The sequence below is a fragment of the Rhinopithecus roxellana genome, chromosome 15 (assembly GCF_007565055.1).
Source record: "Rhinopithecus roxellana isolate Shanxi Qingling chromosome 15, ASM756505v1, whole genome shotgun sequence".
NCBI classification, from domain to species: domain Eukaryota; kingdom Metazoa; phylum Chordata; class Mammalia; order Primates; family Cercopithecidae; genus Rhinopithecus; species Rhinopithecus roxellana.
This window is the reverse complement of record NC_044563.1, coordinates 111,993,311-112,011,435: the sequence shown is the minus strand read 5'-3', so window position 1 is coordinate 112,011,435 and position 18,125 is coordinate 111,993,311. Positions and strand designations below refer to the sequence as shown.

The 18,125-nt window shown below is 48.7% G+C and overlaps 1 protein-coding gene across 3 annotated transcripts in view; it reads right to left on the bottom strand.

Annotated features, from left to right (window-relative positions):
- WT1 (WT1 transcription factor) overlaps window positions 1-18,125 on the bottom strand; it is a 47,738-nt gene that overhangs the window by 28,651 nt on the left and 962 nt on the right. For 2 of the 3 annotated variants that reach the window (XM_030918917.1, XM_030918918.1), the window contains exons 2-5: window positions 12,161-12,283; window positions 11,622-11,724; window positions 1,175-1,252; window positions 81-131 (exon numbers count right to left, since the gene is read on the bottom strand). In XM_030918917.1, the coding sequence (XP_030774777.1) occupies window positions 81-131; window positions 1,175-1,252; window positions 11,622-11,724; window positions 12,161-12,283 (355 nt within the window). The remainder of the gene's footprint in view (window positions 1-80; window positions 132-1,174; window positions 1,253-11,621; window positions 11,725-12,160; window positions 12,284-18,125) is intronic. The other variant, XM_030918919.1, reaches the window with a different exon arrangement.

Below are 18,125 nucleotides of genomic sequence, written 5' to 3'. Positions count from 1 at the left end.
TCCTAACTCCTGCATTGCCCCAGGTGCCAGTCAACAAGGCCTACGCCATTTGCTTTGCCATCTCCGCATTGTCCACTCACTTGCTCTGCCCTTCTGTCCATTTCACTGAGCTGGAGCTCCCAGCAGCAACTCTAGAAGAGAAGAAGAGGTGGGGAGTGGGGAATGGAGCATGCATGGATCTGGCAAGCCCCCCAGATCCCAGAATCCAATGAAAAGCCCCTCAATACACAGAGACATCAAGCTAGCTTTCAAGAGTGCTGAACTAAGTCCCCAGTCCCACTGGGGCCAATGGTGGGACCGAAGGCACCACTGGAGGCTGCAAAGAGCTTGCGCTTTGGAATCAGATCTGGACTTGGAATCCCAGCTCTAACACTTACTAGGATGTGAACTTGGGAAGTAACTTAACCCTCTGAGCTTGGTTTACTCATCTGTAAACCAAGCAGTACTTAGCCCTCATCAGAGTGTTGGGAAGATAAGATGAGGTAACCTGGAAGGGCGCCTGACACGCTGCAGGCACTTCACGAGTGCTCTATGCTACTGCCCATCTCTTTACACTTGTTAGAAAATGAAAAGTGAGTTCTTTCAATGGTGAAAGCAAGTCCTACCTGCCTTCTTTTTTTTTTCTCTCTCATTTTTAGGTGCAAAGAGTAGCCCCTTCCGATGTTTCCTGGCTGTATTCTCCCTATTCAGGTTGTATTATCAAGTATGGAAAGAAACACCCTGTTGGTGCAATCAGGTATGGGCATATCTGACTGTGCATTGCCCAGATCAGCGCCACACAAATAGAATTTAGACCCTGGAGTTTCTTATCAAGAATGCACCCAAAGCACTTCTTGATAAGATAGTGGAATGATTAACAACTGTGATATAGTAAAACACAATTATTAAATGAGGTTGAATGGCCTTTGAAGAATTATAAAACATTCAACAAGACCATAATAAGTGTCCTCAATATTCCTTGTTCCAGATAGAAACACCCCCTATTGATATTTTTGAAAATTTAATACTGAACACAACTCACCAACTAGGGGAAGGAGGAGAGCATTCTAATGCCACAGAGAGCTCTGCCCATTCTTCAAAAACTGTACTCTCTTCATAAGTTCTAAGCACCTTTAAAATGGTTCAAACAGGTATAAGTTACTGTGGAAAGGCAATGAAATAGAGAAAACCTTACCCCTTTAAGGTGGCTCCTAAGTTCATCTGATTCCAGGTCATGCATTCAAGCTGGGAGGTCATTTGGTATAAATTGTCACTGTTAGAAAAACATCCAGAGTTAGGACACATAACCACAAAATAATACACAATTGTTTCTTCAAAAGCAATGGAGTTTTAACTTTTCTTGAAAGTACAAGCCTCCACATTTTCCAGAATGACAGAATATGCAAGTCTGAAATTATTTTCATTTCATCCCACTGATCTCTGCACAGTTATACACATCATACACAGCAGAAGGGATGTGAGAGTAACTTTGAAGCATTTTTTAAAACCTTTGTATAGCAATCATTGAAGTTTCTAAAGAAGTATTAAACCTTTGAGGGGAAAAGGCTAAGGGGAGTGAAACTTTGAAAGGCAACACAGGCTGGATAACTCACCATTAAAGTTAAAAGCCTGGAGCTGAAAGTAAAGACAGCAGATTAATTATTCGTGAAAAGGCCATTAAGTTGTTTTAATCAAAAGGATAAGTATCATGTGGATTATGAGGGTCTGAAAAGTCAAAGAGTGATGGGTGATAAATGGTCTAAAAAGCAAGGATGTGACAAGCAGAAGAAAGATGATGATAAACTCTATGCACAGCTGAAGGAATCATTTTCTATATGTTTTATAATCCTGGTACAAGTCAAATGTAAAAAAAAAAAAGAGCCCAGTTCTATAAGATTCTATGAGGGAAATGGCTGATCATTTACATTAAGACTCCAGAGAAGTCTTACACCACCATGTAAACCAACCAAAAGCTGTTCTGTCCCCTCTGTATTTATTTCATTCCTAGAAAATTAGCACATGAATCAATGGCCAGAAATCTCCTAAATTACCAAGCTCCATCAGGAATAAATTTATGCCTGAACTGAAATGGTTAATTATGAAATTTGAGACCCAAGAGACCAAGAGTTTGTCTGGGACCTCTTGATCTAAACACTTTACAGAAGAAAAATTTCACTCTACCTTCATGGCAGAAATGAAAAAAGGTAAGAGGCATTTAATATCTGATGTGTGGTATCAGATTGCAGATCTCAGACCATCTCTGTCTGGTCGTGGCATTCTTTTAAGCTGCTTCACTGGGCAGAGGCAACACCAAATTTTAATTCAGAAAGGCTTTTTTCAGGCCAAGCATAACTGGGAACTTGAGGAGGGGAGAGGGAAATTACAGTAACTCAGAATAAATGAATTTTGTGCTCTCTTTCCGCATAGCTTGATAAATCGTGGCAGAGTCCATCCGACTTTCATATAACAACTCTGAAAATTATTTGGAACTCCTTAGTGGTGGGTACACAGGATAAGGAGGAAATCAGATTCCAGGAGGGAATTTTGCATATGAAAAGTGAAGTGACTTCAAACTCAAAGTATGTGCCATTTCATTAGTCAGTGTATATCTGGACGCCGTCACTCATCCCCATGTCTGACTGGCTATTATGCTACTACAATATCCTACATATCAATGAAAAAAAATGATGAGTTTCTCCTGCAGCTTCCCCATTTGTAGCAGCAGCCCGTGCTGGTCTGTGCCACAACGTTTTGCAATTCCACAAATTCTTGCTGTAAGGCTGGAGTAATTAATTCCTGAAGGACCCCAACTTTTATTAGAAGTGCCAGCCTGCTGCATTTACCACAGGAGAGTTTCTTGAACTTTCTTTGGGCTGACAGTTCATTAATAAGCGACCTCCTCCACAATCTCTCTACTGGTTTTTGTTCTCCTGCGCCTTTTCATCAAGCAATCCATTTATTAATCTTACCATTAATCTCAGCCAACAGGCATTGTATTCCCCAGGCAGCTCTATATTTTTGTCACTAATTTTTAAAAAATTGTTCACCAACTAAAATCACTCAGCCCCAGTTGACAATTTTCCTAGGCCCTTTGGGGATATGGGATCTTTCTGAAATTATTTCATCCTTTCATATGACTCAGAAAACCATAATTTTCAAGAGAGCTGGGAAAGAAAGATGAGTGATAGACGTTGATGCAGAAGGGTGAATGAATCCCAAATATCTAACTTTATGAGTTGGAAATTTTCTCACAGACTTAAAGAATAGTCTGGTTGATTCCTAAGGTCTCTATAACGAAGTACCCCAAAGAGAAAATAAACATTTTTTTTTTTTTCGTTAGACAGAGTCTTACTCTGTCACCCAAGCTAGAGTGCAGTGGCACTATCTCAGTTCACTGCAACCTCGGTCTCCCATGTGCAAGCAATTCTTCTGCCTCAGCCTCCCAAGTAACTGGGATTATAGGCATGCGCCATCACACCCAGCTAATTTTGTATTTTCAGTAGAGTTGGGGTTTCACCATGTTGGTCAGGTTAGGTCTCAAACTCCTAACCTCAGGTGATCCACCCGCCTCAGCCTCCCAAAGTGCTAAGATTACAGGTGTGAGCCACCACGCCTGGCCAATATTTTTAATGGCATTTTCTTGGCCCTCAGAAGGCAAACCTTCTCAAATACAGGGTCTATGTCTTACACATATGACTTTTTCTAGTGTGTGCCTCATAAATACTGTGTATGGTACTGTCTAATATGGTAGCCACTGGCCACATGTGACTCATGCCACACATTAAAATGATAAGATTTTTTGCTATACTGAGTCAAATATGCTATTTGAAAAATTAATTTCACCATTTCTTATTTTTTGAATGTGGTTACTAGCAAATTTCAAATTACATGTATGGCTTATGTTATGTTTCTACTGGACAGTGATGTTCTATAAGTTTTGGAACACTGAACAAATCAGTTCAGCTCCCTGCCCCTCAGTTTTCTCATCTGTCCAATGGGAATATTAATCTCCATCAGTCTAACTGTACAGGAATGTTGTGAGGCCCATAGAAGGTAATGCCCTCAATGGCCCTTTGCAGATGATACAGATAATATACTTTAATTACTTTAATTTGTTCTAACCTACCAAATTTTGCACAGCACTTTCACACATTCTCAATACTGCTCACAACTTTGTGAGGTAGATGTAATTATGAGTCCCCATTTATTAGATGAGGATTGAGGCACAGAGAGATGCCCAGTGCTGGCATGCCTGGTGCCCCCACCCTCACTCTGCCCTGCCCCTATGAAGGCATCCTGAGCCTCATCCTCTCATTATCATTTATATAATAATAATAATACAGACAAGAGTCTGGAGATGAAAGAGAATATACTCAAGGGAACATCGTCACCTACTTAGTCTCTAGAAAATGACGATACTGCAACATGCCCCATGCATCCTCTTCAGCTCACTAAGAACAGTATGCCAAGATCCCAGTAGAAGCCCCCTTTGCGATTCTAGCTGTCCTGATAGCTTAGCCTGCAAACTCTCAGAAGAGGAAAGAAGGTGGGGAGGGTGTATGGGAGAGAAGGACTTTCAGAAAATCCCCAAGCTACTAATAGGTTTCCTGAGGCCAGAGATAGGATCAGAGCACAGTTTTAACCACATCCTGCCTTTTGCTGGCTAGGGCTCCTCAGCTGCTCAGTCAGTGGGCCTGGCTGGCACAGCCTTTCAAATGGAAGTCAATGACAGCAATGACAATAACGGCTGCTGGGGAGAGGACAAAAATGTGAACTGGAGCTAAAAATACTGGGCCCAAGCATGCTCAGGCTCTGATCTCTTTGGGCAATCGCTCAACACCCAGCCCTCATCATGGAAGCCCATGGAAAGAGGCAGCTTCATTCAAGGAATATACAGCCTCTGGCAAATGAAGCATCTAATTACTCAATAACCACTGTAGGTGCCGACCACCTCATTCCCAGAGGAGATCAGATAAGCAGGTGGTTTGGCTTACAGCGACCACTGTGGTCACGTAGGCATTTCAGCTCCAACCGTCTAACTCTGCCTGTTCGGAAGTGAACTTTCAAATTGCAGGCTGCTAAAATGTATTCCAAAAGTCATGGTGTCCTTTATATTTTTTAAGTAGATCTTTAAAAAAAAAAAGTCACTTGTTTCCTATGTAAGAATGTTTGAAGTTGGAGGCAAGGAAAAGAGGAAAGAAACTTCTGTAAGTGGGATTAATGCAAGTTGGAGTAAAATAAAAGGAAGTCAGTCCTAGCAAAAAGGGGGAGCTTAAAAGGAAATCAGTAGTAGATCATATAGAGTTTGTTTTGGCCTCAACTGCAGTATTACTAAGTTCTCGACCTCTGCACAAAAAGAAAGGAAGAAAAAAAGCCTCAGCTATTATCTAGACGAGAACTCCTCCACTCTTCAAATGCATGTGTGATTTAAGCACATTTTCATCTTTAAGCCTGTTTATTATATTCAGCAGAATAATTCGTGTCATCAAGGGAATACAACCATCTAACCTGGCTAAGATTAGGGTCACCTCTGCCACGCAGTTGCTGGCTGGCCAGGTAACATCTTGGAAGAAGTAAATAGCTGACCCCACTGGATAAAAAATAAAAAGGCTCAAAGTGGAGATAACTGGCATCTGTGATTAGAATTCATGTTTCCAGCTTTTTCGGTAATAGCTGTGCCCCACACCAACAGAAAGTCCTCTGTGGGTGTATCTCTACCTAATAACCTAACAGAGGGTGCAGCCAGACTTCCACACACCCTTTTCCTGTGCTCCTCCCTTTGAGGTGCCTTGCAGCCTGCCTGCCTGCCTAGAAATTTCTGCCCAGCAGGCCATGATGAATAATTATTTCAGTCACTCTCTTGGTATTGTAATTTCTCTCAAGCTCACCAGCTAACCAAAGAAAAACCCACTGGGGATTCCATTTCTATTAATAAACACTTGGTCAGCACAAAAGTTACAGGAATATTTGGAACTAGATTTTTCCTCCTCCCTGGAGACGAGTTTAATTCAAGCCTGTGGCTTTGATAACATTGCCCATCACCCTGGAAGCCATTTCAGACCTTCCACCTTCTGCCTGTCTATGCAGGAAACAAATATTGACTTTGTACTAAGTGAAAAGACAGTGTACAATGTACATAGGTACACAAGTGAAAAGAGGCATTATTAATGACAATTTTATTTTCTTGGGCATGGGCTGTCATGTGATTTATGTCTACATTGAAGGCCAACCCAAGTGGTGGATCGGCACTTCCCACTGAGTTGTGGAACCCAAGATTTCCCAGAAACTCTATGGCTGCTAAGGAAGTTTCTCTCACATGAAAAATAATCTACTTGTAACAGTCTCTACTGTTAATGTCACCATTTGTGAATCATCAACATTCAGTTCAAAACAGACTAACAATGATTGCTTCCAGAATCGGAGTGGTTTTACCTGCTAACAGGCAAAAGTACAGCAAAAGGAAATATTCTCATTTAAAATGGTAGCACAGTTGCTAAAGAAGAATATGCAAAACTAATAAAAGAGCAAAAGGAAAGGGAAAGGGCTAGAATGCCTAAAAGAAACAATCAGTGTTCACGGGAATATTTTTCAAACACAGTGCACAGAACTTTTCAAAGTAGCCATGAGGATCATATGTGAAGTCGGCATAGTCAAGGACTGGGGGCTCCAAGGAAGTCAGTAAACAGATGAGGCAAAGGGACTCTGGGAAGGAAAGAGAGCAGAAAAGGCCCAGTTAGCTGCCTTTTAAGGTAGAAATTAGGGGGGAAATTGTGCCTAGTAGGGGTGGACCCCACTACTCCCTACACTGACAGAAGAACTTTTCCCTGCGACCTTCCCTCTGGGCAAGCCCAAACCAGGGTGGTCCTGGAAGCAGTCATTCTTCCTGAGTCTGGATGGACAGGGAGAAAGGTCTCTGCCCTGTGATTGTTTAGGTGCCTGGGCTGAACTTCACCCCAACAGTTCATACCCGGTGGTAAAGACGAAACTGGAGGCGTCTGGAGTTTGAAAGACAGCTGCTCTGTGAGTTAGAACTTCAGGAGAATGCTCAAGTCTGCTCTGATAATGGCCTTGAGGGAAAACGTTGTCCCAAACCAAGAACTTTCTATTGAAAGCTACAGGTAAAACTAATGGATAACTGGACTTCCTTCACAACTGTGGGCAATAGAAGACCATTCTCTAGCGAGACTGAGGACAGATGCCACCTTTAGAAAGAGAATGGCACTTATCCATCTAGAGAGAAAGCAAGTGCAGAGGGTAGGAGGATGGATTCTGGAGCTGTATTGCCTGAATTTGAACACCACTTCCATCCCTTAACTGTGTTACATTGGGGAAATTTACTTCTCAGGGCCTGAGTTTCTTCCTCTGTAAAATGGGAGTGATAACCTGTTGTGTCCCTCAGAGTCACTAGGTGGATTAAATACATCAATACTTGCAAAGTGCTTACAGTGGTACCTGATACATGGTAAGTCCACATAAGCATGTGCTCTTACGATTTATGAGCAAAACTGATACATTGGCCGGCGCAGTGGCTCTTTACGCCTCTAATTCCAGCACTTTGGGAGGCCAAGACAGGCGGATCACAAGGTCAGGAGTTCGAGACCATCCTGGGTTAACACGGTGAAATCCCCCTCTCTACTAAAAACACAAAAAATTAGCCGGGCAAGGCGGTACATGCCTGTAGTCCCAGCTACTTGGAAGGCTGAGGCAGGAGAATCCCTTGAACCCGGGAAGAAGAGGTTGCAGTGAGCCGAGATTCTGCCACTGCACTCCAACCTTGCAACAGAGCAAGTCGCCGTCTCAAACCAAAAAAAAAAAAAAAAAAAAAAAAGTGATACATTGACTATACAAGGGGAGTAATCAGATAGGGAATCCTGCAGGATCCGGTGTCACTCAGTGATTCAGAGCACAGCTGGACTGTCAAGTCACAGAGACTGAGGATCAAATCCTGATTCTGATTCTCACTTGGCGTGTGACCTTGAGCAAGTTACTTTGAGACTCTGAACTTATTTCCTCATCAGTAAACTAGAAATTATAGTACCTGCCTCAAAGAGTAGTCAAAAGGGTTCAATGGGTAAACTAAGTGAACCATTTAACATCATGCACAGCATCATATAGTCAGCATGCAATAAATTCCAGTTATTACATTACAAGGACTCATGCTTTCATCCAACAATGATCACTGGGTTCCATAAGGGCAGACACCTGGTTTCAGAAACCCTAGTGACCTTTACACAAACTCCACCCACCTTCTATATGAGAGGAGAGGGTAAGGAGGATGGAGAAAACCACCTCCTGCCATTTCCCATAAGTTGTTGATTGGGTACATTTTCTGTTCACTGTTGTTCATAGCCATAACAAATATAGATGCAGCTGCAACTCCTCAGGTCTGTCACCCGAGAGAAAGGAGGGAATTGTGCAGGCCACAAGGAAAGAACTGGGATTTTGAGAACGTCCTCAAAGCACACTCCACACTGTATTCTGCTTATTTAATGTCAGATCTGTACCATCACCTTTCTTTTAGGCTGGCAAGGGAAAGTATATCCAAAGACTGGGGAGAGGCCCAGCACAGTGGCTCATACCTGTAATCCCAGCACTTTTCGAGGCCAAGGTGGGCAGATCACCTGAGATCAGGAGTTTGAGACCAGCCTGGCCAACATGGTGAAATCCCATCTCTACTAAAAATACAAAAATTAGCTAGGCGTGGTGGCAGGCACCTGTAATCCCAGCTACTTGGGGGCTGAGGCACGAGAATCGCTTGAACCCGGGACATGGAGTTGCAGTGAGCCAAGATTGTGTCACTGCACTCCAGCCTGGGCGACAGAGTGAGACTCTGTCTCGAAAAGAAAAAACGAAAAAAAGAAAAAAAAAAAAAAGAAAAAAAACAAAGACTGGGGAGGGAAAAAGTTTGGTGAGGGAGGGGGAGAAAAAAGCTGGGCAGTCAGCCTCAGGGAGTCAAATGCAGCAAGGCAAACAAAATACAAGCAAGCTTTCCCCAGAAAGTCCCAAACTTTAGACAGAAAAATGAATGAAACCAGGGACCAGTAGAAGCACCACTGAATATCTAAAATCCAAAATTAGGGTGTTAGGCAATTAAAGTTTAGTCCTTTTTTATGCTTTTTCAAACACTGCATTCACAAAAGCATTTAAATACCCTTTCAAACTTGTTCAGGAGTAGGAAAAAGGGAAGCCATATTAACTGCAGTAATGTTGGTGCACAGATCCAGTTTTAAAACATCCCTACACCTGCCCATGTATCTTTAGACTGCAAGGGAGGTACATGATCTTTGAAAACTGATTGGAAATGTTAATTTAGAGTGAATGGAGCTTTCAAGATCCAGACAGTACAAATTCCAAGGGAACAAACTCTTCCTAAGGGGTCACAAATTCTTCTTTGAGATGTTACTACTTGAGAAATGTTCTGTGAGAGGGAAAAATAGTATTTTTATTGGATTTGTGTAAAAATAACAGTACCAAAGAAAGTTCCTGAATTATAAAGAAAGAAGATAGAAATAAACAAATACTTCTGAAAGGTGAATTTGACAAAGTGCTTAATGCAGTGGCCAATCAGAAGCTGGATTAGAAAATGTGAAAATTTATGTGATATTTCCTACTTCCCTAGCAACCACAAAATCAGACCTAAGTCAAAATCCACCATAAGGCACCCTGGAGAATTGCTATTAAACCAGTAGTAGTGATCGCTTTTTCCTGGACTCCTCTTTCAAGGCTGCCAGGTCCTCTAATGGACGCCTTCCTAGGGTCCCACAGGGTGAGTCTCGGCTTGGGAGAGGGGAGTAACGGATGTGTGTGTAGCTTCGAGTCACTGATGCACCAGACTGCAATGTCTTCCAGTCCCTAACCCCCAAGAACACCTCCCATCTCGACAATGCCCACTCCCGCATCAAGGTCTTCTCTCAGCCTAGTGTGACACACTAACTGAGTCCACAGGGAGCTAAGGAGGAAGGGGTGGACCAAGGTCATTACGTGGAAACCATCCCAACAGCCCGCCTGATGGCTACCAGAATAACAGCAATGACACCCTGGCAATGGGCGGGAACAGCTACTCAAGAAGAACTCAATGACCCTGCTGCCAGTTTTGCTAGGGAAGGAGATTCACCTCAGAGAATAAGCGCGAATCCTGCCTCCATTCCAGAGACTTGACCCACCGAAGGGAGGCGCTGTGGTGGCAGGCTTGGGGCAGCATGCCGCGCCTGTGGTGCAGAACAGGAATGATTTCTAGCTAGGGAGGCAGAAAAAGAAGGATGGAAAGGTGCGACCATTTCGTGTCCTTGCCCACCGCCTGCCTCCCCCCGCCCCCCAAAAACAAAGTGTGATGAGGAATCCAAGATTCGAATAGATAAACCGGATGTTCTGGGGAAAAAAAGAAAAAAAAAAGTTTCCCCAGTCCGTGCGCCTCAGGCGTTAGAAATAGAAGGGGCGCGTCACTGCACTCTCTAGAAACTCCCGGGAAGGAGAACCTTAGATGCGAGAGCCAGGCCAGCCCCGGGCTCACTCTCGTAAGGGCAGCAAGGGCCTGGGGCTGTGCCTGGCTCCGGATCCAGGACTCCCGCCCCTCCTCCACCTGCGGGACTGGACAGTCCCCCAGGCGCGGCCACTCCCCCACCCAATCTCCCAGGGCAGGCGCTTTTCCTTCCTTCATGACCTCACTACCTCCTTCCCTTGACGTCAGTCCCGGGTCCCCGCGCGGAGGGGCGGGAGGATGGGGATGGGTTTGGGGGCAGCCGGTGTCAGGATCCCCGAGCACCCGGGAGGAGGGGGCTATGAGGTCATGCGCGCCCAATCCCGGGCCGCACAGGCCGCGCGCCGCCGCTCCACGGCCCCCGCCCCACCTTCCAGCCCCGTGCTGGCTGGTGTGCACTGCAGTTACTAGGCAACCCTATCGCAGACGCGGGCGGCCGGCCAAGTTCACCCAAAGTTGAAGAAGAAATTTGGGGGAGAGAAGGTGGAGCGAGAGGCGAGAAGAGGAAGCACGGAGCGGGAAAAAGCTTGGAAGGGAATGAAGCTGGCCTTGGGCCTCCCGCGCACAGGAAGAAGGTCCCACGCAGGCCAGGGCAGCCTCCCCGCAGGGCCCTGTTGCAACCCGACCTCCGTCCCGCACCCAGGCCGGGGGCCCATCCCAGAGCGTAGCAGAGGTGCTGGGAACCACGCCCACAAATCGCTGCCGCGGGCCGAAACCCTGGAGGGTTGAGGTGGGGAGAAGACTGTGGCCAAGGCTGTGGCCGAGGGTACGCGGTAGTCTGGCCGGTGTAGTCTGGCCACTGGATGGGTTTGAGGTCTCAGAACCGAGTGGGAGAGGACTCCTTGTTTAATCTTTAGTCCCGATGAAGGTAAACTCCTCCCAGTAAAGACCTTCTAAAAATAATAATAACTTTTCAAGCGCCGCTCCTTCTTCAGCTCGAAACAGTAATTGTCCTCATTTGTATACAAAATAAGAACAACTCAGAGACCAGGAAGATCAGCTTTAATTTCCTCTAAGTAGTAGAGTGGAGTCGAGGCGTCCCATGCCTCCAAGACCCTGCATGCCGCAGTCAAGGCTGCCCGGCTGGGGTATTCTAAAGTCCGCCGGCTCGTGCGTCTCCTCTGGAGTCCCAGGGACCCAGACGCAGAGCGCAGCGCCTTCCTACCTGCTGTAGGGCGTCCTCAGCAGCAAAGCCTGGCTGCCGGTGCAGCTGTCGGTGGGGGTGTGGCAGCCGTAGACCGGGGGCGGCACCGAGTACTGCTGCTCACCTGCAGAGAGAACCGAAGACAGCTGAGCGACTGCGCCCCAAGGGCTCGGGGTGCGAGGCTGCGGGCAGGGGTTGGGGGAGACGCGAGATCCTGAGCTTGGGGCACTGGGGCCTGGATGAGCGGCGTGCAGAGCGAGGCGTCCAGAATGCGATAAGCTAAGCCTCTCACTTTACATTCCCCTAGCAGTCGCTGCGCGGTGCACCCAAAAGGCCCGCCGGACATTCATAGACTTAGCTGGATGGCGATGTCCCTAAGGTACTTGGGATGGAGGGAGACCCAGTCTTGTCCTTTAAATACAGTGCCATTGGGGTAATGATTTCTAAGGTCCTTTTAGATGTCCTCCTTTGCCTAATTTGCTGTGGGTTGGGAATTCCTGGGGGAAGAGGGGGATAGCATGGAAGAAGGGGAGGACTCCACTTGGTTCCCGTTCGCTTACCCAGCGAGCCCTGCTGGCCCATGGGATCTTCATGCTTGAAGGAGTGGTTGGGGAACTGCGCCGCGTGGTGCGAGGGCGTGTGACCGTAGCTGGGCGTCCCGTCGAAGGTGACCGTGCTGTAACCTGCGGGAGCGGCGGAGAGAAGCACAGTGTCAGCGGGGCTGTCGTAAGACAGGGACAGTGGGTCTGAACCAGCCACGGGCAGGGGATGTGCGCTGAACCCCGCATTCGGACCCCCAGCGGAGGAGAATCCAGCCCCACCAGCCTCCAGGACTTTCGGCGGGAAGATGGCCCAAGTCCCTGGATGTGACCTCGGGACAGGCTTCTCCATCCTTTTCTGACTAAAACCCCGACCTCGCTTTTTCCCAGTTTATTTATGCCTCAGTCTTCCACGGTCTCTGCCGCTTCTGCAGCGAACCCCTGGCAAGTTAAATATAAAACTCGTTGCCTGATCGACAGAGAAAGTTGGTCCACCCCAAAAAACCAACTCCGCAGCTCTCCCGCAGGAGCAGCGCGGGCAAGCGAAATGAATCTGCTGGGCTAACCCCGCGCTGACTCCGAGCTGTAAATCAGGGACCCGCGCACCAACTTTCATTAATTACTCGGAGCCAGTTAAATGGCCTGGTCTTAAAAATGGGAAGAGTAATTACCGAGTAATGTTATCTGTCTGGAACTACCCAACCCGACACCACGACAGCCGAGGCCCAAAGGAAAGCTGGTGAGGGGGAAAACAAGGGCCCCTTCCAGTTGGGCCTTCAGATGGCGACCCTGCACTCTCCTCCCCCTCCCGCTATGGGACCCACCTTGCGCCCAGGGATCCGACCCTGACCACTGCTGTAGGAGCCAACTTCCTTGCTCCCCAAGCTGGACAACCAGTTTCCTTTAGAGTGTGCCTGACACTGTATCTCCCTTTCCCTCCATGGTAGTGCTTGGGTCCTTTGCCTCAGTTTCCCCCCAGGGCAATCCTGGCATTTTTCCCCATCTCTCCTAAAGTGAGAAAAAGAGCGTGGAGCCTCGGTTGGAAAACATAGTCTTTTATAATTTTTGTTATTAAATTGCTTTAAACATATGCCCCACAAGCTTCTGGAAAGCTGTTGCTGCCTCTGGGGAAAAGGATCCTTCCGCTAAAGATCCTCACTGGCCCTGGAACCCAAGGTGGGGTCCCATTCCTCTACAAGTTCCGGAGTCTATGGCCTGAGGTCCAGGCACAATGGCAAAGGAGAGCTGCTCCTATGGGATCCTGGCAGGGCCACCCCACCAGCCTCAGATCCTCCTGGCCCAGCGACTGCCCTGGGTCTCCAAACTTCACAAAATTCTCAGGAGTAAGTTGGGGCAGACAGCACCCATTCTCCCACTCTTGCGCGATTTTATCAAAGTGCCTCCAAAGACTTAAGCAGGACTCAGCCGATGAGCAGGACCCAGGGCATCGTTACCTCCATTTTCGAAACACACAGGCACACTCATGCAGACATACCACCATCCCCCGCCCAGAAAAAAAAAAAAAAAGCTTCTCGGGGCAACAGAGGCATAAGCCTGGAGGGTGGTGTGGCAGAGTGCAAGGGAGGGAAGGAGGGGGCAAATCCTAACTCCCTGGTAGTACAGGTCCAGGCTTAAGTCTCACACACCGCTCAGCACCACAAGTTGGGGATTTGAGAAGCCACCAGCTTTTATCATCTGCATGACCCCGAGGGCTTCCATTTCTCGCCTGCTAAGTGGGCAAAGATAACCCCCGGCCCCGTTAGCTCTCGGGCGTGGGTGAGCACGTTTGGGCTTCCAGAGACTTCCTTTTGAAACCTGAGGCCTGGCCCTCTTTGAGGACTATAGATCAGCTTACAAACGAAATTTGGCTCCGGGCACCCACCGTTGCCCGGCGGGAAGGCCGATTTTCTGAAAGGACACTAAAAAGAGAGAGAGAGAAAGAGAGAGAGAAGAAATAGAAGCTACTAAGAAGTTTTCTCTAGGCGAACCCTTCTCCATTCCAGAGCGGAGGAGTAGGCAGGGACCCGGGGCACTGCACAATCCTCAGAGCCCTGCTCCGCAACTGTCCGTGCCCGGCGAGGGCCGTGGGTTCCAAATTGCGGCACCCACTCTCGCGACGTCCATCTGCACCCCAGAACTCGGGCCCAAGGATGCCCGTGGCTCCCCTCCCAGACGGGACATGCAGACCTCGGCGGGCAAAGACCGGCCTCGAACCCCCTCCTTCAGGTCCCCCCGGGAGGGGCAGTGGTGAAAGCGCCTGTGGAGCGGAGGGAGGTCTCTTAATTAGAAGCTTATCGGACGCGGGTTTGATTAGAGCGCGCTGTCCCTGGGCCCAGCGCTGGGCCTGGCGCGGAGAGTGCGGGGGCAGGGGCCGGGGGAGGTACAGCTGCTGACTGGAAGGAGCAGCATGTTCAAAGGCTCCTTGTACAGGCCTTGAGGGGAGAGAATCGAGTGGCCAAGGTAGCGCCTTTCCCACGGTTAGTCCCGGCCCGGGAGGGGAGCGCAACCTTGACCGCGAGCGAAGAGGCGAGACGCGCTCTGCGCCCTCCACTCCCGCCCGCGGCTGCAGAGAAGCCGGGAACCGCCTGGCCCAGCCGGGCCGGGAGAGCTGAGGGGTGAAAGGGACAGCAGGCTCAGCCAGGAAGGTGCTCAGAAGGCTGAAAACGATGACTGCAGCTGCATCGTGATTGGGGAAAACCTGTCCCCCAACAAAATACCCTCTTCTATGTGACCGGAAGGGGGAGCCTTTGCCCTCGGGCTTCACAGGCCTCCGCACCTGACCCTAGGGTGGCCTGATGATACCAGGCCTAATCACGCGTTAGGCGTCTGCGAGCTTGCGGGGCTGCGGGATCAGTAGACTAGCAAGCAATCTCTCTCTCTCTCTCTCTCTCTCTCTCTCTCTCTCTCTCTCTCTCTCTCTCTTTGGGACGGAGTTTCACTCTGTCGCGCGGGCTGCAGTGCAGTGGCGCGATCTCGGCTCACTTCAACCTCAACCTCCCAGGTTCAAGCGATTCTCGTGCCTCAGGCTCCCGAGTAGCTGGGATTATGGGCGCCCGTCACCACGCCCGGCCAAATTTTTTTTTGTATTTTTAGTAGAGACAGGGTTTCGCCATGTTGGCCAGGCTGGTCTCAAACTCCTGACCTCAGGTGATCCAACCGCCTCCAGCCACTGCGTCCGGCCCAAGTAAGTTTTTTTCCCTCCTCCTTAAGCCTTGCATCTAGTCTGGGGCTACTCAAGTCCTCGCCCCACATCTGCCCTCACAAACCCGTCAATCCCCACACAAGGACTAAGAGTTTGCTGCCCCTCCCTCGGGCCAGAAGAAATCCATCTCAACGGTGGGGCCAAGATCCCTGGAAAAGGAATAGAAACACCCTAGAATGGTCTGGGTTCAAATACCACCTCTGCCACCTAATCTCATAGAACCTGTATTTCCTCATCCAAAAAAAGGGGCTTCTCCAGGATTAGCTGGTGAGTTTCTTGCAGAGGTTCTTGAGGCCGTTGTATTCAGTACCCAGTGCCTGGCCAGCAGGCGATTGATGTTTGCTAAATTAATGTTTGCAAGATTAGGATGCCAGATACAATATTTAAGAAATTAAAATATGAACATGCTTGTGAAGTTTTGGGCGGTTGTGACTGGGCACCCGCAATTGCCCCTGCCTGTGCGCCATGGCTAGGCTGCCCTAGGAATCCAGAGACGGCCTTGATTCCTCTCCCCTGGGGTTTGGCCTTGGCGCTCTGATGGCCATTTCCACATTTTTGAGAGAGTTGATGCCCTTGCCTCTAATAGTCCAAGTCTTGGGCCAGGCCCTGCATTTCCTGGGGAAGCAGCAGGAACCCTGGAAATCAAAATAATTGTTGCCTACTCCAGGATAGCAGCCAGAGCACTTCTCACATCCAAGCTGCCCAGTGAGCCTCAAGGGCTAAGTAAGCTCGACCCATCCGTTTTCATTGCAAGACAAAACTTAAACCTGGAGATAGTGCTTCCAGGCTGTATGACTTGAATCTGGGGCCCTCTCTCCATTGGGCTTTTTCTCCAGGGTGGAGAAGGAGGATACATTCACCTGCTAGTCCTGGTCCCCTTTTAACTTTTTTCTCTATGACAGCCACGCCTGTGTATTACAGAGGAATCCAGATATTTTCCAGAAATGTAATGCCTGCTAACTGCAAAACCCACAGTCTCGCCCCCCACGATGTGTGATAAGATCCCAGGCACCAGACCTGCCCTGAAGAGGGCTGGACAAGGGACCCAAACTGAAGCGACAGAGCCCAGGTTTCAAAAATCCCCTAGAAGTACTAAAAAGATAATGGCATAGCAGTATTTTGTGCCCCAGGGGCATGGATTCGATGGTTTCTCAACCACCCCCAAACAGCACACATGTAGACAGAGATTCATGGCTTCTCAGTCACAGATGTTTAGACGGGTTGCCGAGTTCCATATTTAAAGCCCCAAGAGGGTGGTGGGTCGCGCTTCTGCATCTATGGAGTATAACTTCAAGCCGGACCCAATCTCCAGGTTGCCCATCTCAGCTGTCGTCTTATAGATGGGGATACTGAGACCTAGAAACTCCCCAAAAGTAACATCAGCCTGCTAAACAAAGGTGGCGCGATCTGATCAAAGAACACAAGCCTCAGCGACAGTAAGTTGCCCCAACGACCCTTGAGTACAAAACTCTAATTTCACTAACTAAAGGCATAGAGTGGAGGCAACCCTTGGGTCTGCTTGCAGTTCCTCCGCAGGACACTGATCCCAGATTCTCCGGAAGAAAAGGCCGGTTTCGATTTCTCCAAGGCCTCGGATGGGCCCGGTGCTCCTTGTTACGCTAAGGTAGGAGCGACCTGAAGACGCGCGTTTAGAAGGCGCGGGTGAAGGCTGGCAACAAGGGCAGAGCCCTTCTCCCGAGCCTTGGGAGAAGGCACCTCCTGCAAAAGATACACTCTGCTTCCCACGCATTCCAAAAACATCCCAGTCCCGAGGCCCTCGAGTAATTTTGCTCCAGGAAAAGCATCCGCCATTGTATTAGTAAAGGGTTTACTAAATTACCGAATCAAACCGAACTGGCTTAGGTTCTCAATAGCGCGGAAATCCACTGAAAATAAAAGAGAGGGCAAACTACAGTGGCTCCGCAGGATCGCGTCCGCGCAGCCCAGGCTAAAGAGAGGTGGGCGGGCGCCGGCACAGGATGAGAAACCAACCTGATACTTATCGTGTGCAGAGTTCCCTCCATGTATCCTGACTAAGCACAGCGAATAATCCTGTCTTTGTTCTAACCCCAGGTCTTGAAGAAATATTGTCCCAGCTGAGCCCCGCGTTTACAAGATTAAGAGGCGCCCCAGATGGGCTGAAAGAAAGGTCAAAGCTCGTGCCTCCTTCTACTGCCTGTGGTAGAAGCTGGTCCTGCATAGCTTGGAATCGGACAAGTCAAGTTCTCTTTCATCCCCAGAACCTGTGTGGCCGCCGCCTAAGCGAAGCCCAGAAAAGATCCACTTCTGTATTATCACACGCGGGAGTTATCCGCGGACACGACGCGGTTCCAGAAAGCCATTTAGTTACCGGCGGTGCGTTTGCTCATTCTAGCTCTCCACGATACTTAATATGAACCAACACCGTATTATAAGGGCTGGAGGTGCTCCTGGACGTTTTAGCGCGGCGGAGGCAGCACAGCACAGGCGCTCACCCCGCGCTGGTCCGACTCCGAATCCAGAGTCCGAACGTCTGAAAAGCCCAATGCTTGGTGACAATTTGGTGTTGCCTTAATCAACAAAACCTCTTCCCGAGGCAGAGCCAGACACTGCGCTGGTTTCCTGGTCCCACTCCCGTGAGGACTACCAGTCCCGGAATCTCTCGCACTCTCAGGGGCCCCAGACGACCTCCCGGCTCATGCGAACAGTCAGGCTCCCAGCTCTGCCTGGCTTTGGAGGATGTCGAGGGCCCGTGCCTGCGTGCACTCCCACTCCCCGGCCTCCTCCCCAGCCACCGCTTCCGCT